The sequence below is a fragment of the Kogia breviceps genome, chromosome 11, assembly GCF_026419965.1.
Source record: "Kogia breviceps isolate mKogBre1 chromosome 11, mKogBre1 haplotype 1, whole genome shotgun sequence".
Taxonomy (NCBI): domain Eukaryota; kingdom Metazoa; phylum Chordata; class Mammalia; order Artiodactyla; family Physeteridae; genus Kogia; species Kogia breviceps.
Window position 1 is genome coordinate 77781741 of NC_081320.1, and position 22880 is coordinate 77804620.

The 22880-nt window shown below is 40.4% G+C and overlaps 1 protein-coding gene across 6 annotated transcripts in view; it reads right to left on the minus strand.

Annotated features, from left to right (window-relative positions):
• TTC27 (tetratricopeptide repeat domain 27) overlaps positions 1 to 22880 on the minus strand; it is a 177761-nt gene that overhangs the window by 96801 nt on the left and 58080 nt on the right. For all 6 annotated transcript variants that reach the window (XM_067007841.1, XM_067007840.1, XM_067007838.1 and 3 more), the window contains exon 10: positions 5382 to 5495. In XM_067007841.1, coding sequence (XP_066863942.1) covers positions 5382 to 5495 — 114 coding nt within the window. The remainder of the gene's footprint in view (positions 1 to 5381; positions 5496 to 22880) is intronic.

Here is a 22880-nt window from a genome sequence, read left to right on the forward strand (position 1 = left end):
ACAATGAGGTACCACCTCACACCAGTTAGAATGGGCATCATCAGAAAATCTACAAACAACAAATGCTGGTGAGGGTGTGGAGAAAAGGAAACCCTCTTGCACTGTTAGTGGGAATGTAAATTGATATAGCCACTATGGAGAACAGTACAGAGGTTCCTTAAAAAACTAAAAATAGAGCTACCATATGACCCACCAATCCCACTACTGGGCATATACCCTGAGAAAACCATAATTCAAAAAGAGTCATTGGGCTTCCCTGGTGGCGCAGTGGTTGAGAATCCGCCTGCCGATGCAGGGGACACGGGTTCGTGCCCCGGTCTGGGAAGATCCCACATGCCGTGGAGCGGCTGGGCCCGTGAGCCATGGCCGCTGAGCCTGCTCGTCCGGAGCCTGTGCTCCGCAATGGGAGAGGCCACAACAGTGAGAGGCCCGCCTAGCACCAAAAAAAAAAAAAAAAAAAAAAAAAAAAAAAAAGAGTCATGTACCACAATGTTCACTGCAGCTCTATTTACAAGAGCCAGGACATGGAAACAACCTAAGTCTCCATCAACAGATGAGTGGATAAAGAAGATGTGGCACATATATACAATGGAACATTACTCAGCCATAAAAAGAAACGAAATTGAGTTATTTGTAGTGAGGTGGATGGGCCTAGAGTCCGTCATACAGAGTGAAGTAAGTCAGAAAGAGAAAAACAAATACCGTATGCTAATATATATATATGGGATCTAAAAAAAAAAGGTTATGAAGAACCTAAGGGCAGGACAGGAATAAAGGTGGAGACAAAGAGAATGGACTTGAGGACATGGGGAAGGGGAAGGGTGAGCTGGGACGAAGTGAGAGAGTGGCATGGACTTATATATACTACCAAATGTAAAATAGATAGCTAGTAGGAAGCAGCCCCATAGCACAGGGAGATCAGCTCAGTGCTTTGTGACCACCTAGAGGGGTGGGATAGGGAGAGTGGGAGGGAGATGCAAGAGGGAAGAGATACGGGGATATAGGTATATGTATAGCTGATTCACTTTGTTACAAAGCAGAAACTAACATACCACTGTAAAGCAATTATACTCCAATAAAGATGTTAAAAAAGAAAAAAAATGTTCTAAAAATACTCATTTAAAAATTATGAAATCTCAATTAGCTTCCACAGTTAAGAAAGTCAAATGGCAGTATGAACAGTTTCCAGTGACAGAAAACTGCTGCAATCTCAAATTCTCAATTCAATGCAATGTCCTCCCAGAAATTTAAGGGTGAAGGAAAAGACTCTTGCCACACAAACATCTCCAGAGGAACAACTACCTCAACAGGGACAGATCTTCACAATTTAAATTAAAACGTTAAAAACATAATTGGGTAATTAAAACTCATCAGCAAAATTACTTAATAATGAACATAAAGTAACCTAACATTAACCCTCAGTGACTGAACTGAGTTTATCTAACACTAATATGAACATTATTAGACAATGATGACATTTGGTTTGCACAAGTTTTTCTGGATTGGACGTAAGTAAGACGGTTCCCTTGAATGTATGTGGTTTCAATTAATTTCCTTCATATTTGGATATGTATAATACATTGGTTTTATCATACTAAAGGAAAGAAGAAAAAGATGTGATCTTATGCTACAGAATACACTGATTATTTGGACTTGGATCAGACATGGCATGGTGGGATGGGGGAGAAGCAGAATGATGATAGATAGGTATTTTACACCCCACTGGTAAAAAGCAGAGTATAAAGAAATACTGGAGAATATAATAATTTAATTCAAGCACTTCTGAATTCTAAAATAACCAGTGTTTCCATAAACATTATTTTGTTCATCGTCACCACCATCCTCATAGCCCTGAAGATACAATAATTAAAGAACTCTAGCCTAGAATAATTTCCATTAGATAGGGTGCTTTTAATGGACTGTATGTTATTTGCTGTTTTTCCCTTGCTGCTTTTAATATTTTTTGTTTGTATTTAATTTTTGATAGTTTTGATTAATATGTGTCTTGGCGTATTTCTCCTTGGATTTATCCTGTATGGGACTCTCTGCACTTCCTGGACTTGATCAACTATTTCCTTTCCCATATTAGGGAAGTTTTCAACTCTAATCTCTTCAAATATTTTCTCAGTCCCTTTCTTTTTTTCTTCTTCTTCTGGGACCCCGATAATTTGAATGTTGGTATGTTTAATGTTGTCCCAGAGGTCTCTGAGACCGTCCTCAATTCTTTTCATTCTTTTTTCTTTATTCTGCTCTGTGGTAGTTATTTCCACTATTTATCTCCCAGGTCACTTATCCATTCTTCTGCCTCTGTCATTCTGCTATTGATTCCTTCTAGAGAATTTTTAATTTCATTTATTGTGTTGTTCATCATTGTTTGTTTGCGCTTTAGTTCTTCTTGGTCCCTGTTAAATGCTTCTTGTATTTTCTTCATTCTATTCCCAAGATTTTCAATCATCTTTACTATCATTACTCTGAATCTTTTTCAAGTAGACTGCCTATTTCCTCTTCATTTGTTTGGTCTGGTGGGTTTTTAACTTGCTCCTTCATCTGCTGTGTGTTTTTCTGTCTTCTCATTTTGCTTAACTTACTGTGTTTGGGGTCTCCTTTTTGCAGGCTGCACATTTGTAGTTCCCATTTTTTTTGGTGTCCACCCTCAGTGGCTAAGGTTGGTTCAGTGGGTTGTGTAGGCTTCCTGGTGGAGGGGACTAGTGCCTGTGTTCTGGTGGATGAAGCTGGATCTTGTCTTTCTGGTGGGCAGGACTGTGTCAGGTGGTTTGTTTTGGGGTGTCTGTGACCTTATTATGATTTTAGGCAGCCTCTCTGCTAATGAGTGGGGCTGTGTTCCTGTCTTGCTAGTTGTTTGGCATAGGGTGTCCAGCACTGTAGGTTGCTGGTCGTTGAGCTGAGTTGGGTCTTAGCGTTCAGATGGAGATCTCTGGGAGAGCTTTTGCCGTTTGATATTATGTGGAGCTGGGAGGTCTCTGGTGGACCAATGTTCTGAACTCGGCTCTCCCACCTCAGAGGCACAGGCCTGACACCCGGCTGGAGCACCATGACCCTGCCAGCCACACAGCTGCTAGTGTTGGAGGGTCTCCTGCAGAGGTGGTGGGTGGCTGTGGTTTACTGCAGGGACAAGGACACTGACAGCAGAAGTACTGGGAAGTACTCCTTGGAGTGAGCCCTCCCGGAGTCCGCCATTAGCCCCACCAAAAAGCTGGTCTGCATTCTTCAATGTAACTGCCTGCTACTGTGTAAGTTAAAGTCCAGACTCTGTCATTAACGAGCCAGGCAAACTGGGGCAAGTCACCTGACCTCATCATACCTGCATTTCTTCAACTTATCGTGTGACAAGATTAAGCTTTTCCCTAAGAGTTCCTTCCTTCTAGCTTATTTTTCTTTCTGCTTTAACACTTTGTCATTTTACTTCTTTGTACAGCTGAGGAAGGGAACAGATTTCCACAGAAACTAAAAGAGAATTTTTTTAAAACATTGTTTTATGTATACATGTATTTTTAAAATCATTTTCCTCTTATTCTTCAGGGATGCAATAACTTCAACAATTAGTAATATCAAACTCTGAATCAGAGGAATTGGCAAAAGTTCAGATTATGAAGTAAATGTCTCAACAAGTGACAGAAAATTAGATAAATTTTGTCTAATTCATCTTGTTCCATGGTCTGACTAATTTCCAAATTTTCTGGGTTGGGGAGTGAAAAGATTTTCTCTGATTTCCCCCACAGAGACAGGAATAACAACGCCCTCATTCTGTTGTATAGGTAGAAAGGTATACCACTCTCTTCATCACGTAGCATTTGCATGGCAAGATGAAGAGACCCCAGACATAGTAAGGCCAAGGCAGGGGCACGGGGCCAAAGCATGGTGATTTGGCTCTTTCTTCAAATCCATTTTCCCCAAGCAAAGCACATCCTGTTTATTTGATACCTAAAAGCATCATCTGCACAATTCAGAGAATCATGCAGGTTTCAAAATCGAAAGCTAGGAAAGATACAGAACCTAAGGAATAACTTTGTAATATATTTCCAGCAGCATTAATAGAATGCTCTAAGCTTAGTGAGGTGTCCATCAGAAATATTTTTAAACACAGAAATTACAAAAATATTCTTCATTAGTTTAAAAAAAAACCACTTTGGAATAGAGACTATTCATTCCAGTTCATCAGTGAATATTTTTGCATTAGGATGAATTTTGTTTCCTCATACAATCTATGTCTGTGAAACTGCATACCTTTTTCACTAACTCTTGTATTATCTCTTTACCACTCACCACGAACCTATGCTATAAGTACAATTATTATTACCCTCTTATATAGATAATGAAAATGAAACTTAGGGATGGGATGCTGTGATATAATAAGAAATATATAAGCTCTGGTTCCCAGCACAGAGCTTCTAAAACTCTTTTTAACCTCCTGAGTGGTAGGGTTAGAAGACTGTCTTTTGTTATCCATAGTAAGTCCCTTTCACCACACCTGAGCTTATGGCAGTGAGATGACTCTGGGAGGATGGGGGCCAGTTGTCAGAGGAACCAACCATGTGACTGGGGGGTTGAAACTTCCAGCCCCACCCCAAGGTCCGGAGAGGGAAAAAGAGCTGGGGATTGAGGTAATCACCAATGGCCACTGATTTAATCAACCATGCCCACATAACAGATACTCCATAAAAACCCTCAAAACGGGTTCAGACAGCACCCATGTTGGAAAATGCGCCAACGTTCTGGGAGGGGGAGTGCGCCCCAAACTCCACAAAGACAGAGAAGCTCCGCTGCTCAGGATCCTTGCCCTATATACCTCTTCATCTGGCCGTTCATTTGAATCCTTTATAACGTCCTTTATAATAAACCAGTAATAGTAATTAAGTGTTTCCCTGAGTTCTGTGAGCCAGTTCTAGCAAATTATCAAACCTGAGGTGAGGAGGAGGTCGTGAGGACCCCTGATTTATAGCCAGTCAGTCAGAAGTAGAAGACTTGAGATTGGAATCTGAAGTGGGAGACAGTCTTTTGGAACTTAGCCCTTAACATATGGGGTCTGCACTAATTCCAGGGAGGGTCAGAATTGAATGAAATTGTAGGACACCCAGTGGATGTCCACAGGGAAATGATGAAATGCTTGGTGTGAAAGACCCACACGCTTGGAGTCAGAAATGTTGAGTAGTGGAACAGCTTGCCTTTAGAAAGGTTAAATACTACGGTCACAGAACGAAGTGACAGAGTTGGGCTTTGCAGCCAAGCGAACTCTAAAACAACACTCTTCAATAATAAAACGTGTTAGAGGAAAATGATTTTATACTCACAACAAACATGTACGGTTATGGATAATAATAAAGAGCTGGAAGAATAACAAAAATTGCCACATTCATTCTTACCTGTGTCTGCCTCATTGCCCGTTCCACTCGGCGTGTGCTTCCTCTCTCAAGTTTTGTCCGGAGGATCAAAGCTGATGTCTGAATGGCCCAGAACTTGGGTTGTGAAAGCAAACACTGAGGGGAAGAAAGAAAGAAAGAAAAAAAAAAAGACCACAGAAGGAATGGATAAGCTGGATAATTCCACTCTGAATATAAAAAAATGAATATATCAGGTACAGCTGAGTGCAGATTTGAAAATCATCTTGGTGAAAAATGATAAAAGACAACATGCGCTTTATACTTTTTATGAAGAATATTTTTTATGAAGAATGTGTTCATCTGAGCAGAGGCATTACTTAAACTAGTTGACCTGTTCTACTGAATGAATTCCTTAAGGAATAAATCAGAATATTTCCATATAATCAAAAAGGTAAGCAGAATGTATCACACCATAAATTAATAAATCTTTTTATCTCATGAGATATTAAAAAAATGTGAGAAAATAAACTACATAAAATAAATGCCATCTTTCTCAAATTTGAAATAATTTTTTAAAAATCATCCGAACTCACAAACAAAAACAAATAATTAGAAATATGGTACCTTTCACTTAAATATCCTAATCCATGATGTAAATGCAAATCAAACTTTAAGAAAACCACTCTAAAATTTTTGAGAATGCTTTCTAGTCTTGGTTAGGGTAGGGAGTCTCTAATTTTAGTTAAAATGCTATCCTACGGAGGGCATCTTAAGAAAGACTGGCTCATAAGAAAACTCTGAATATGCACATACTGAATTCTAGCCCCAGAGAAAGCTGTGACCAACCATCAGTTCACAGAGTGCAGTAGAAACCACGGAATATGACCACAAATGTAGTGGGGAAAAAGTGAAAGTTTTGGGTACGTGAAAACAGGGGCAAAATGTATTACGAGACAATAAGGACTGATTGGTATAATGAACACAACTTAAGCTCTTTGCTGATGACATGGAAACCAATGCTGTCCCTGAGTGATCATTCACAACAGTAACTTTCAGTGAAGACTGCTTCGAAGAAAGGCAAAAGGTTTATTTGTCTGAAAGCTGACTACATCCTTGATTATTTGCTTATTTCTAAAAGTCAGGTATAAAAAACATCCTAGTTAATTAGCGTCCAATTAATCATTCAAAACCTGGCTGCACACTAGAAGGAGAAGTTTTTGGGTTTGTTTGTTTGTGGTACACAGGCTTCTCACTGTTGTGGCCTCTCCCGTTGCGGAGCACAGGCTCCGGACGCGCAGGCTCAGTGGCCATGGCTCACGGGCCCAGCCGCTCCGCGGCATGTGGGATCTCTTCCCGGACTGGGGCATGAACCCGTGTTCCCTGTATCAGCAGGCGGACTCTCAACCACTGCGCCACCAGGGAAGCCCAAGCTTCTGGTATTTTAAAAGTAAATCAGATCTCTGAGAGCAGGATCTGGGCATCGGTGTTTTTTAAAACACTCCCCAGGTAATTCTGAGGAATAGCCAAATTTAAGAACTAGTAGGCTAAGCTAATACAAGTACTTGTTTTCAGTCAAATTCCCTTGTAACTCCAAATTCTCATTAAAAGTTAGCAAGAAGTCCTTCAATGGAGTATATATAAACTGTATCACTGTCCCTGCAACATGTTACTGTACCATGCCCAGCACACTTGCATCATTTCTATTACCTGCGTGGCCCCTATAGGTATGTGAATTTTCAACTCCAAATCTTTGCCAACTTTCTTACAATAAAAATGAGGCTGAAGCACCAACAGGTTAGATCACTTGCTCAATGTCACACCTTCATTAGGAGCAAAAGCTGATTCTAATACTTGGTCTCGATCCCCAAAACAACATCTATTTTTTTGTTTTTTTTTAGAAATTGCACTGGGATGCATGAGCTTCAACCATTTTCATTTTGTAAGTGAAATATAGTTGACATACAATATTATGTCAGTTTCAAGAGTACTACAGGGCTCCCCTGGTGGCGCAGTGGTTAAGAATCCGCCTGCCAATGCAGGGGACACGGGTTCGAGCCCTGGTCTGGGAAGATCTCACATGCCGCGGAGCAACTAAGCCCGTGCTCCACAACTACTGAGCCTTCGCTCTAGAGCCCGCAAGCCACAACTACTGAGCCCGCGCGCCTAGAGCCCATTCTCCGCAACAAGAGAAGCCACTGCAGTGAGAAGCTCACACACTGCAAGGAAGAGTAGCTCCTGCTCCCCGCATCTAGAGAAAGCCCATGCACAGCAATGAAGACCCAACGCAGCCAAAAATAAAAAAATTATTTTAAAAAAGAGTACTACATAATGATTTGATATTTGCAGACATTATAAAGTGGTCACCACAATAAGTCCAGTAACCATCTTTTCCCATACGAAGTTATTACAATATTATTGACCATATTCCTCATGTTGTATATTATCAATATATCCCCATGACTTATTTTATTCTATAACTGGATGTTTGTAACTCTTAATCCCCTTTACCTATTTTGCGCACCCCACCTCACTTTCTGGCAACCACCTGTTTCTTCTCTGAATCTGAGTCTGTTTTCATCTTGTTTTGTTTATTTGCTTGTTTTGTTTGTTTTTTAGATTTACCATATAAGTAAGATCATGCAATCTTTCTCTGTCTGACTTATTTCACTTAGCATAATACCCTCTAGATCCATCCATGTCGTCGCAAATGGCAAGATATCACTTTTTTACGGCCGCAGAACATATTTACATTGTTCTCTTAACACTTTCTCCAAGGAAGGGGATGACAGTACCCAGGAAACACTGGTAGAGTAATTTAAGAAGAGGACTCAGAAAAGAACTTTAGGAAACTGCGCTATTAAAGGGAAGTGGAAGAAGAGGAGTAAACAAGTAATATGCAAATAAGGGAGGAGAATCAGAAGAATAAATTCTTACTGAAATGTGTTCATTCATTAATTCACTTGAGCACCTACTCTGTACAAGGCAGTGTGCACAAGGCCCCAGGGACAAAGTAGCGAGCAAGACAGACAAGGTCCCTGCCCTCAGAGAACTTACATTCTAATGCAATGACTCTTAAGTAACCTAATTCTTCTATAACTAAGTTTGCAAATTAAAATATTTTAATCTCCTTGGAATACAGTTATATGGCACTATAAATATATATACGATGAAACAGAAGACATGAAATAAGTAAATCTGCACACTGATTCTACTACCTACAGTGGGTCTCCTGTTTTCTCTTCATTTTATTAAAGGGACTGTCTCGGTAACCTCATGACAGGATGGTAGAGCACTGGGGAAATGGCTCTGTAGAACAGTGGGGATCATCTCCAAGTCAGCCAGAGCTTGACCAGAATCTCAGCTCCACCAAGTGAGGTGATTAGCTGGGTGACCTTGGGAAGCCACCTGACCTCTTAGGATCTCATTTTCCTCCTCTCTAAAATAGGAGCGGTAACTCCCATCTCTCACAAACTTGTTAAGGATTAAATAAGTATGAACAGGTAACACTTAACAAGCCTCTGAGAGTACCTGCTAAAAAGCACACGTGGTCTCCTCCGGGATTTCTCCTCCTGTAATGCTTTTTCTCACCCTCAGCAGGAATGCACCATCCAGACTGGGCACAGGTGATGGCCCTAACCAGCAGCTACCCCCAATATATGGCACCTGGGCATACTGAGCATTTTAAGCTGAAGGAGTCTGAGAAAACAGCCGAAGCAGGAAGATCACTCCGACCTTCCCATGCCCTTTTCTCCTGAAACAGGTCATAAAACTCTCATGTGGGGGCTTCCCTGGTGGCGCAGTGGTTGAGAGTCCGCCTGCCGATGCAGGGGACACGGGTTCGTGTCCCGGTCCGGGAGGATCCCACATGCCGCGGAGCGGCTGGGCCCGTGAGCCATGGCCGCTGAGCCTGCGCGTCCGGAGCCTGCGCTCCGCAACGGGAGGCCACAGCAGTGAGAGAGAGGCCCGCGTACCGCAAAAAGAAAAAAAAATCAAACTCTCATGTGAGAGGTGCCTTCCCTATACCCAGAGGAAAGGTGCATCCTTATCTCTGAAGACAAAGGGACCCTGAGAAGAATCCCAACAAGCAGGCCTTACTAAATTTCTCCCAGTTTACTACCCTTACCTTTGAACTATCATACTCCTCCACGACTGCCCACACTTCATCAAACCTAGCACAAAAATACTCAGGTTGAACTGTTTCATCCGGTCTTCACTTCCCTATGAAGGCTCCTGTGTCACACAAAATCTCTATTAAGTAAACGTGTGCACTTTCTTCCTGTTAATCTGTCTTTGCCAGTTTAATTTTCAGACCCAGTCTGGAAACCTAAGAGAGTGGAGGAAAACTCTGTCCTCCCCCACAGTCCCCAGCCACATGGTCACTTTACCCCAATAACATCATGGCACATGGGCCAGCACAGGCATTGGGCTTGTCAGTTAAAGCCCAGCTTTAAAAGGTTTGCATACCAAAGCGGGGAGATATTTTCCTCGGAAAACTACCAACTCTGACTGTTTTCTATGCTGGCATGAGAACAAGAGTTTGAGACTTTTATGTGAAGCTCAAGCAAAACATTCTCACTAAACGCTGAAAGTAAAATGCAATCTGAAAAACAGACATTTGAAAAGCTTTAAAGAAGGAACTGACTGGATAATGATATCACTGAAGAATGTATTTATCTTATATTTGTTTGGCTGGGAGATATACAGACTTGGGAAAGTCTTTCTAAAAGGACGTAACTACAGATAGGCTGTGTCTAATATATCTTACAAAACACTGCTGCCCACAAGGTAAAAATCAGTCAGAATATGAGACATTAGGTAAAGAAAAAGAAAATTAAACAGGATATATAGATGCTTTAATGCTCTATATAGTTGAAGAACATTCATTTTATTGCTGAATAATATTTCACTGCAATATACAGTTTATTTAACCATTATCCTGCTAATGCGCATTTAGGTAGTTTCCAATCTGGGGCTATTACAAATCTGCTATGAATATTCTAGATGTGCTATCAGAATGTGCCATCAGTTTAGGTGAACATGTACAAGTATTTCTGTTGGACATATACTTAGGAGTGAAATTGCGAGGCCAGAGTATTTAGGTTTCATGAATACATCCAATCTTCTAAAGGGTTTTCCACTTTACACTCTTATTAGAAACATTAGAGTCCTTGTTACTTCACAACCTTGCAATACTCAATATTGTCTATTTTTTATATTTTAGCCATTCTGGTGGGTATTTAGTAGTATTCCGTTATGGTTAATTTTCACCTATCTAATGAATTTGAATTTCTCTACTGGTTAATAAAGTTGTGAACCTTTTAATATGTTAATGACCATTTAAATGTCCCTACTGAAGTCCTTTGCCTGTTTTCTATTGGGTTGTCAAAAATTTTCTCAGGCTTCCCTGGTGGCACAGTGGTTAAGAATCTGCCTGCCAATGCAGGGGACACGAGTTTGAGCCCTGGTCTGGGAAGATCCCACATGCCATGGAGCAACTAAGCCGTGTACCATAACTACTGAGCCTGTGCTCTAGAGCCTGCAAGCCACAACTACTGAAGGCCAGGCACCACAACTACTGAAGCCCGCACACCTAGAGCCCATGCTCCGCATCAAGAGAAGCCACTGCAATGAGAAGCCCATGCACTGCAACGAAGAGTAGCCCCTGCTCACCACAACTAGAAAAAGCCCACATGCAGCAACAAAGGCCCAATGCAGCCAAAGATAAATTTAAAAAATAAATTAAAAAAATTTTTTCTTGATAATTTGTTAAATATTCTTTATATTTCCTGAAAACAAGCCCCCGCCTTTTTGTTGGAAGACAGTAACATATTGTTCTTATTGACAAATACACGACACATACTCGTGCTGGCAAGGCACTGGTCTAAGTGCTTTACAAATATTAACAGTATCTTTTGAAATTTAAAGTGTTTAATATTACTAGTCAACCAGTTTATCGTTTTTTGTTTTATGGTTGAGCTTTATTGTCCTTTTTGATCGTCCTAAGGTCTCAAAGATGTTCTCCTGTATTTTTCCTCTAAAAACTTTACAGTTTTGCTTTCTACTTCCACATATGCAATTTGGAATTGGTTTTTTGTACATCTAGTATGATATAGGGGTTAAGGTATCTTTTTTCCATACGGATATAAATCATCTAGTACCATGTATTGAAAAGCCTACCCTTTCCCCACTGCACTGCAACGCCAGATTTGACATAAGTCAGATGAACTGTGTATGTATGGCTCTGTTTTTGGACTCTCTATCTGTTCCACTAGTCTGTATTTCCTCGTGTCAAAATGTCTTAATTCAGTGTTTCTCAAACTTTCAAGTGCATAAGAATAATCTAGAGAGATTGTTAAAACACAGACTCCTTGGCCCCAACCCCAGAGATTCTGATTCAACAGTGTGTGAAGTGGGCCGGAGAAATTCCATTTCTAACAAGCTCCCAGGTGATGTTGATGCTGCCAGTCCAGGAACCACAATATGCGAAGCTCTGCCTTAATTGATAGTTTTATAATAAGTCTTGGTATCCGCCAGTGGAAGTACTCAAATTCTGTTCTTCATGACTAAATTCACTATTCTTAGCCTTTCACATTTCCATATGAATTTTAAAGTCAGCTTGAGTTCAACAAAACCAGAAAAAACAACAGCAACAGCAACAACAAAAATCAAGCACTGGGATTTTGTTACAGATTGCATTGATAATGTAGGTTAATTTGAGGAGACTTGAAATTTTAAAATATTGAGCCCCCCACGAATATAGCATATTCCTCTATTTAGGTCTTCATTAATTTCTCTTAATAATGTTTTGTAGATTTTAGCACAGAGGGCTTGTAAATCCTTTGACAGATTCACTCCTAGGAATTTGATGTTTTTTAACATTATTGCAGGTGCTATCTTTTTCCCCTCTTTTTAATTTTTTAAAATTGTGGTAAGATACATATAACATAAAATGTACCCTCTTGACCATTTTTTTGTTTGTTTGTTTGTTTGTTTGCGGTACGCGGGCCTCTCACTGTTGGGGCCTCTCCCGTTGCATAGCACAGGCTCCGGATGCGCAGGCTCAGCGGCCATGGCTCACGGGCCCAGCCTCTTCGAGGCATGTGGGATCTTCCCAGACCGGGGCATGAACCTGTGTCCCCTGCATCGGCAGGCAGATTCTCAACCACTGTGCCACCAGGGAAGCCCCTCTTCACCTTTTTTTTTTTTTTTTTTTTTTGCAGTACGCGGTCCTCTCACTGTTGTGGCCTCTCCCATTGTGGAGCGCAGGCTCCGGACGTGCAGGCTCAGCAGCTGTGGCTCACAGGCTTAGCCTCTCCGCGGCATGTGGGATCCTCCTGGACCGGGGCTGGAACCCGTGTCCCCTGCATCAGCAGGTGGACTCTCAACCACTGTACCACCAGGGAAGCCCCCCTTGACCATTTTTAACTGTACAGTTTACTTATGCAACCAATCTCTAGAATTCTTCTCATCCTGCAACTGAAACACTATACCCATTAAACAGCAATTCCCCACTCCATCCCAAGGCAACAACCACCATGCTGCTTTCTGGTTTCTCTGCTTGCTTTTCGTTTTGGGTTTTTTTTTTTGGAGGGGGGGGCGTGTTTTATCGGGCATGTCATGTAGAATTTTAGCTCCCTGACTAGGGATCGAATCCATGCCCCCTGCAGTAGAAATGCACAGTCTTAACCAATGGACTGCCAGGGAAGTCCCCACCATGCTACTTTTTCTTTCTATGAATTTGATTACTCTAGGTACCTCAAATAAATAAGTGGAAACAGGCAGTTGCAAATGCTATCTTTTTATAGTTCATTTATTTTTACCTGGAGTCTATTAACTAAAGCAATTTGATGAAATGTTGGCTCACTAAATTGAGTACTGGCTAAAAAATCCAGTAAAAACAGACACTTAAGAAAGAAATTTGGGAGAGTTTCAAGATGGCGGAAGAGTAAGACGTGGAGATCACCTTCCTCCCCACAAATAATCAGAAATACATCTACATGTGAAACAACTCCTACAGAACACCCACCGAACACTAGCAGAAGACCTCACACCTCCCAAAAGGCAAGAAACTCCCCACGTACCGGGGTAGGGCAAAAGAAAAAACAGAGACAAAGAATAGGTACGGGACCTGTACCAGTGGGAGGGAGCTGTGAAGGAGGAAAGGTTTCCACACACTTGGAAGGCACTTCACTGGCAGAGACGGGGGGGTGGGGGAAGCTTCGGAGCCACAGAGGAGAGCACAGCAACAGGGGTGCAGAGGGCAAAGCAGAGAGATTCCCCCACACAGGATCAGTGGCAACCAGCACTCACCAGCCCCAGAGGCTTGTCTGCTCACCTGCTGGGGCAGGCGGGGGCTGGGAGCTGAGGCTCCAGCTTCAGAGGTTGGACCCCAGGGAGAGGACTGGGGTTGGCTGCGTGATCGCAGCCTGAAGTGGGATAGTGCGCCACAGCTAGCTGGAAGGGAGTCGGGAAAAAGTCTGGAGCTGCCGAAGAGGCAAGAGATCATTGTTTTGGGGTGCACAAGAAGAGGGGATTCAGAGAACCACCTAAACGACCTCCAGAGATGGGTGCAAGCCATGGCTATCAGAGCAGACCCCAGAGACGGGCATGAAATGCTAAGGCTGCTACTGCGGCCACCAAGAAGCCTGTGTGCAAGCACAGGTCACTATTCACACCTCCCCTCCCAGGAGCCTGTGCAGCCCACCACTGCCAGGGTCCTCTGATCCAGGGATAACTTCCTGGGGAGAACACACGGCACGCCTCAGGCTGTTGCAACGTCAGTCAGTCTGGCCTCTGCCGTATGCAGGCTCACCTGGCATTTTGTACCCTCCCTCCCCCGCACCTCCACCACTGCCCCCCCCCCCCCCCCCCGCCTGAGTGAGCCAGAGCCCCATAATCAGCTGACACTTTAACCCTGCCCTGTCTGAGCAAAGAACAGACGCCCTCAGGCAACCTACATGCAGAGGCAGGGCCAAATGCAAAGCTGAACCCCAGGAGATGTGCGAACAAAGAAGAGAAAGGGAAATCTCTCCCAGCAGCCTCAGGAGCAGCGAATTAAATCTCCACAATCAACGTGATGTACCCTGCATCTGTGGAATGCCTGAATACACAACATATCATCCCAAATTGAGGAGATGGACTTTGGGAGCAACGATATATACGTATCCTTCCTTTTGCTCTTTTTGTGCGTATGTATGTATATGCTTCTGTGTGTGATTTTCTCTGTGTAGCTTTGCTTTTACCATTTGTCTTGGGGTTCTGTCTGTCCATTTTTTCTTAACTTTTTTTAGTATAGTTTTACTGCTTGTTATCATTGGTGGATTTCATTCTTGGTTTGGTTGCTCTCTCTTTCTTTCCTTTTTTTAAAATTACCTTGTAAATTTTTAAAATTTTCATTATTTTAATAACTTTATTTTATTTCCTTTTCATTCTTTCTTTCTTTTCTCCATTTGAGCCTTGTGGATGACAGAGTCTTGGGGCTCCAGTTGAGCATCAGGCCTGTGCATCTGAGGTGGGAGAGCCGAGTTCTGGACATTGGTCCACAAGAGACCTCCCAGCTTCACGTACAATCAGACAGCGAAAATCTCCCAGAGATCTCCATCTCAACGCCAACACCCAGCTCCACTCAACAACCAGCAAGATACAGTGCTGGACACCCCATACCAAACAACTAGCAAGACAGGAACACAACCCCACCCACTAGCAGAAAGGCTGCCTAAAATCATAATAAGGTCACAGACAACCCAAAACACACCACCGGACATGGTCCTGCCCACCAGAGAGATAAGATCCAGCCTCATCCACCAGAACACAGGCACCCCTCCACAGGAAGCCTACACAATCCACTGAACCAACCTTAGCCACTGGCAGACACCAAAAACAACAGGAACTACAACCTGCAGCTTGCGAAAAGGAGACCCCAAACACAGTAAGTTAAGCAAACTGAGAAAACACAGAAACACATAGCAGATGAAGGAGCAAGGTAAAAACCCACCAGACCAAACAAATAAAGAGGAAATAGGAAGTCTACCTGAAAAAGAATTCAAAACAATGATAGTAAAGATGATCCAAAATCTTGGAAATAGAATGGAGAAAATACAAGAAACATTTAACAAGGACCAAGAAGAACTAAAGCGCAAACAATGATGAACAACATAATAAATGAAATGAAAAATCTCTACAAGGAATCAAGAGCAGAATAACTGAGGCAGAAGAACGGATAAGTGATCTGGAAGATAAAATAGTGGAAATAACTACTGCAGAGCAGAATGAAGAAAAAAGAATGAAAAGAATGTAGGACAGTCTCAGAGACCTCTGGGACAACATTAAACATACCAACATTCAAATTATCGGGGTCCCAGAAGAAGAAAGAAAGAAAGAAAGGGACTGAGAAAATATTTGAAGAGATTATAGTTGAAAACTTCCCTAATATGGGAAAGGAAATAGTTGATCAAGTCCAGGAAGTGCAGAGAGTCCCATACAGGATAAATCCAAGGAGAAACACACCAAGGCACATATTAATCAAACTATCAAAAATTAAATACAAACAAAAAATATTAAAAGCAGCAAGGGAAAAACAGCAAATAACACACAAGGGAATCCCCATAAGGTTAACAGCTGATCGTTCAGCAGAAACTCTGCAAGCCAGAAGGCAGTGGCAGGACACATTTAAAGTGATGAAAGGGAAAAACCTACAACCAAGATTATTCTACTCAGCAAGGATGTCATTCAGATTTGATGGAGAAATTAAAACCTATACAGACAAGCAAAAGCTAAGAGAATTCAGCACCACCAAAACAGCTTTACAACAATTGCTAAAGGAACTTCTCTAGGCAGGAAACACAAGAGAAGGAAAAGACTACAATAACAAACCAAAAACAATTAAGAAAATGGTAATAAGAACAGACATATCGATAATTACCTTAAATGTAAATGGATTAAATGCTCCAACCAAAAGACACAGACTGGCTGAATGGATACAAAAATAAGACCCATATATATGCTGTCTACAAAAGACCCACTTCAGACCTATGGACATATACAGACTGAAAGTGAGGGGATGGAAAATGATATTCCATGCAAACGGAAATCAAAACAAAGCTGGAGTAGCAAATCTCATATCAGACAAAAAAGACTTTAAAACAAAGGCTATTACAAGAGACAAAGAAGGACGCTACATAATGATCAAGGGATCAATCCAAGAAGAAGATATAACAATTGCAATATTTATGCACCCAACAGAGGAACAAATCAAAACATAAGGCAAATGCTAACAGCCATAAAAGGGGAAACCGACAGTAACACAATCATAGTAGGGTATTTTAACACCCCAATTTCATCAATGGACAGACCATCTTAAATGAAAATAAATAAGGAAACACAAGCTTTAAATGATACATTAAACAAGATGGACTTCATTGATATTTATAGCACATTCCATCCAAAAACAACAGAATACACTTTCTTCTCAAGTGCTCATGGAACGTTCTCCAAAATAGATCATATCTTGGGTCACAAATAAAGCCTTGGTAAATTTAAGAAAATTGAAATCGTATGAAGTATCTTTTCTGACCACAGTGCTATGAGACTAGATATCAATTACTGGAAAAAAATCTGGAAAAAATACAAACACATGGAGGCTAAACAATACACTACTTAATAACCAAGAGAACACTGAAGAAATGAAACAGGAAATCAAAAAATACCTAGAAACAAATGACAATGAAAACACAATCACCCAAAACCTATGGGATGCAGCAAAAGAAGTCCTAAGAGGGAAGATTATAGCAATACAATCCTACCTTAAAAAACAAGAAACATCTCAAATAAACAAACTAACCTCATACCTAAAGCAATTAGAGAAAGAAAAACAAAAAAACCACCAAAGTTAACAGAAGGAAAGAAATCATAAAGATCAGATCAGAAATAAATGAAAAAGAAATGAAGGAAACATTAGCAAAGATCAATAAAACTAAAAGCTGGTTCTTTGAGAAGATAAACAAAATTGATAAACCATTAGAGCTAGACACATCAAGACAAAAAGGGAGAAGACTAATCAATAGAATAAGAAATGAAAAAGGAGAAGTAACAACTGACACTGCCGAAATACAAAGGATCCTGAGAGATTACTACAAGCAAGTCTGTGTCAATAAAATGGACAACCTGGAAGAAATGGACAAATGCTTAGAAAAGCACAACCTTCCGAGACTGAACCGGGAAGAAATAGAAAGTATAAAGAGACCAGGCATTGAAATTAAGACTGTGATTAAAAATCTTCCAACAAACAAAAGCCCAGGACTAGATGGCTTCACAGGCGAATTTTATCAAACGTTGAGTGAAGAGCTAACACCTACCCTTCTCAAACTCTTCCAAAATATAGAAGAAGGAGGATCACTCCCAAACCCATTCTACAAGGCCACCATCCCCCTGATACCAAAACCAGACAAAGATGTCACAAGAAAAGAAAACTACAGGCCAATATCACTGAAGAACACAGATACAAAAATCCTCAACAAAATACTAGCAAACAGAATCCAACAGCACATTAAAAGGATCATACACCATGATCAAGTGGGGTTTATCCCAGGAATACAAGGATTCTTCAATATATGCAAATCAATCAATGTGATACACCATATTAACAAACTGAAGAATAAGAACCATATGATCATCTCAATAGAGGCAGAAAAAGCTTTAGACAAAATTCAACACCCATTTATGATAAAAACCCTCCAGAAAATAGGCCCAGAATGAACTTATCTCAAACTAATAAAGGCCATATATGACAAATCCACAGCCAACATCGTCCTCAATGGTGAGAAACTGAAACCATTTCCACTAAGATCCGGAACAACACAAGGTTGCCCACTCTCACCACTATTATTCAACATAGTGTTGGAAGTTTAAGCCACAGCAATCACAGAAGAAAAAGAAATAAAAAGAATCCAAATTGGAAAAGAAGAAGTAAAGCTGTCACTGTTTGCAGATGACATGATACTATACACAGAGAATCCTAAAGATGTTACCAGAAAACTACTAGAGCTAATCAGTGAATTTGGTAAAGTAGCGGGGTACACAAAATTAATGCACAGAAGCCTCTTGCATTCCTATACACTAGTGATGAAAAATCTGAAAGAGAAATTAAGGAAACACTCCCATTTACCACTGCAATAAAAGAATAAAATACCTAGGAATAAACCTACCTAAGGAGACAAAAGACCTGTATGCAGAAAACTGTAAGACATGGAAGAAAGAAATTAAAGATGATACAAATAGATGGAGAGATATACCATGTTCTTGGATTGAAGAATCAACATTGTGAAAATGAGTATACTACCCAAAACAATCTACAGATTCAATGCAATCGCTATTAAAAAATACCAATGGCATTTTTCACAGAACTAGAACAAAAAAATGCACAATTTGTATGGAAACACAAAAGACCCCGAATAGCCAAAGCAATCTTCTGAAAGAAAAACGGAGCTGGAGGAATCAGGCTCCCTGACTTCAGACTATACTACAAAGCTACAGTAATCAACACAGTATGGTACTGGCACAAAAACAGTAATATAGATCAGTGGAACAGGAAAGAAAGCCAAGAGATAAACCCACACACATATGGTCACCTCATTTTTGATAAAGGAGGGAAGAATATATAATGGAGAAAAGACAACCTCTTCAATAAGTGGTGCTGGGAAAACTGGACAGCAACATGTAAAAGAATGAAATTAGAACACTCCCTAACACCACACACAAAAATAAACTCAAAATGGATGAAAGACCTAAATGTAAGGCCGGACACTATAAAACTCTTAGAGGAAAACATAGGCAGAACACTCTATGACATAAATCACAGCAAGATCCTTTTTGACCCACCTCTTAGAGAAATGGGAATAAAAACAAAAATTAACAAATGAGACCTAATGAAACTCAAAAGCTTTTGTACAGCAAAGGATACCATAAACAAGATGAAAAGACAACCCTCAGAATGGGAGTAAATAGTTGCAAATGAAGCAACTGACAAAGGATTAATCTCCAAAATTTACAAGCAGCTCATGCAGCTTAGTATCAAAAAAACAAACAACCCAATCCAAAAATGGGCAGAAGACCTAAATAGACATTTCTCCAAAGAAGATATACAGATTGCCAACAAACACACGACAGGATGCTCAACATCACTAATCATTAGAGAAATGCAAATCAAAACTACAATGAGATATCATCTCACACCGGCCAGATTGGCCATCATCAAAAACTCTACAAACAATAAATGCTGGAGAGGGTGTGGAGAAAAGGGAACCCTCTTGCACTGTTGGTGGGAATGTAAATTGATACAGCCACTATGGAGAACAGTATGGAGGTTCCTTAAAAAACTAAAAATAGAACTACCATACGACCCAGCTATCCCACTACTGGGCATATACCCTGAGAAAACCATAATTCAAAAACAAACATGTATCACAAGGTTCACTGCAGCTCTATTAACAATATCAGGACATGGAAGCAACCTAAGTGTCCATCGACAGATGAACTGATAAAGAAGAAGCGGCACATAGATACAATGGAATATTACTCAGCCATAAAGAGAAATGAAATTGAGCTATTTGTAGTTCAGTGGATGGACCTAGAGTCTGTCATACAGAGTGAAGTAAGTCAGAAAGAGAAAAACAAATACCATATGCTAACACATATATATGGAATCTTAAAAAAAAAAAAAAGGGTCATGAAGAACCTAGGAGCAGGACGGGAATAAAGACACAGACCTACTAGAGAATGGACTTGAGGACATGGGGAGGGAGGGGGAAGGGTAAGCTGGGACAAAGTGAGAGAGTGGCATGGACATATATACAATACCAAACGTAAAATAGATAGCTAGTGGGAAGCAGCCGCATAGCACAGGGAGAACAGCTCTGTGCTTTGTGACTACCTATAGGGGTGGGATAGGGAGGGTGGGAGGGAGATGCAAGAGGGAGGCGATATGGGGATGTATGTACATGTATAGCTGATTCACTTTGTTATAAAGCAGAAAGTAACACACCATTGTAAAGCAATTATACTCCAATAAAGATGTTTAAAAAAAAAAAGAATAAAAGAACAAAAAAAGAAATTTGGTGGGTTCAACTAGCAGCAATTTGAGAATTAGGACAATTGCTACAGAACACTGTGCCATTTGCAACTATATACTTGTATGTAAAATGGAATTTCCACCATTTTCACATACCAGGGCAGAGGCCATAACCCCCTAAAAGTAAGTGGTAACATTTGTGTGTCTCTTTTTAAGAAAAGTTCTCTCATATCTCAAATCTCATTAACCAGAACTGCTGAAAGGTTACTCACTGAGTCAGTAGGCTTCTACAAGTATATAATTTTTCATATACACTTTAACATTTCTACTGTTGTTGTGAAAGTTGAAATAAACTCTTTTATTTATAGTTAGAATATTTTATAAGTTAAAGAATCAATCCACTTCAGCAACCGTTGATAAGGAATGTAACAAGATACCTTGAGAGCAAAACGGAGACAGCTCTGCACGCCTCAGTAGGAGTTTCTCACTAAATTATGCCACCTGAGCTGATGCTTGGGCTCAGACCAGAAAGGGAGCTGTAATCATCTGTTGATGACATCTGAGGAAATGCCAGTAACTACTTGAAAAAGTCAGTGAACACCACTTTAACTTACATTAAAAAGTAAATTTTAATATTATGACACACTATACAGAAGGCATGATTTTACTTACCTAACAATTTCCCACCATATGCAACATTACCCTCATTTCCAGATAAGTAGCAAAATTATGTACCACCATCAAAGAGGATCTGGAGTGTTGTTTCCATTAAAAACAAGTTTCCTTTCATTCTTATCATTATACATTTCAAATACTCTTCTTCCAGAGGTCACTAGGACCCTTTACATGACAGACAGCCAGTCTGCTCCTTTAAATATGAAGGAACTTTCACATAGTTGCTTTTTCTACACATAAATCAAGGCAACTCAGAGCTCTCCTGTGGATGCATAATTGTTTGGCTACACTAAAGGCAAATCAAACAATGCCCACCCAGGTCAGGCTGACCTTATAAAAGTAAGGAACAAAGAAATATTATAAAAAAACAAAACTATTCCCCCTTCTTAATGAACTGTTTAAAAGAGCATTCGTTGTTAAAATCAGTACCAAATAACTTTAAATTCCAAACGTAGTCTATAAATCATTCCCAGTAGAACAGCAGTCCAAATGCCCTGTCCTTGCTCTCTAGACCATTTAAAATCTGTCTCAAAGCTATTTTTCCCCAAGTCTTACTACTGCCTTAAACAAACCTGGCAACACAGCCAAATGAACCCAGTACAGCTCACACATGGCCATCTCCTTGCCTGTGCTGACGTTATCACTCCATCTAGATCCCATGTGTCTTTCAAGGCCCCTCTAATCCTCCCTTAGTGAACAAAGCCTTCTTTGACTGCTCTGTTCTCAATATTTTCTTCTTTTCTAAGCAGTTAGGGGATTTATTTATCTGTGCTATCAATTTGTAGTTTAAATTGCCTGGTACTGCTAATTACATTTTCCTAAGTTTATCTGATCTTGGCTAAATTAAAAATTCCATGAAGGCAAGTCTTATGTTTTATACCTTTATTTCTTCCACAGTATCTAGCAGCATGCTTGGCAAATCCTGAGATTCTGGATCTCCTGCTATTACAACGTGGTCAAAGTTCTTTTCTCCACTCTGCCAATTTTCACATAGAAAGCAGACACCAGAGAGATCAAGCTGATGGTTATTTGGTTGCCTCAAAAAAGAAAGATCTCCTGCATTCTGGAGATGCCAGTTCATCAGCAGTACCAGATGCACCTTTCACATGGTCATGAAAAGCAGACCTATTTAAAGCATACGAATTATTTTTGAACTGGATTTTTCATCCCTTAACACCATGTGAATTCATAATGTCAAAAGGCCTAACACCTTTAGCTTCAATGATGGCCAAAAGCCGAAGCACAAAGCCTTGAGTTTGAGTAAGACTCCTCCATATCAAACGTATCATCATCTTAGCTATTAACCCCATATACTTCTCCTATCTGGGGACTGGAAGCTCCACTAAGGAGCTTTTCTTTCTTAAGGTTTTTTCCTTTACCTTACATTAATGCTCTCCATTATCACCAGCCTAATAAACAGTAAGATTCACTTCAAAAGTAAAATGTACACAATGATGTCAGTGTCGTTTATTTCTTAAAATCGTTTATCAAATAACATTTAAATGATTTTGCTCTTGCCCAAAATGCTTTTCAGATTTTTTTATTATTTGATATACAAAGAAGAATAAAGGTAACTAAAATGTAAGTTATATAAGTTATAAAGTATAATATAAGCCCTGTGAATCTGGGACTGGTTTTTTTGTTGTTGTTGTTTTTGTCGTACCTTGTGGCATGTGGGAATCCAACAAGGGATCGAACCCACATCCCCTGCATGGGAAGCGTTGAGTCCCAACCACTGGACTGCGAGGGAAGTCCCTGGGACTGGTTTTTTAACCTATTGTTACCTTTATAAAACTCATCCA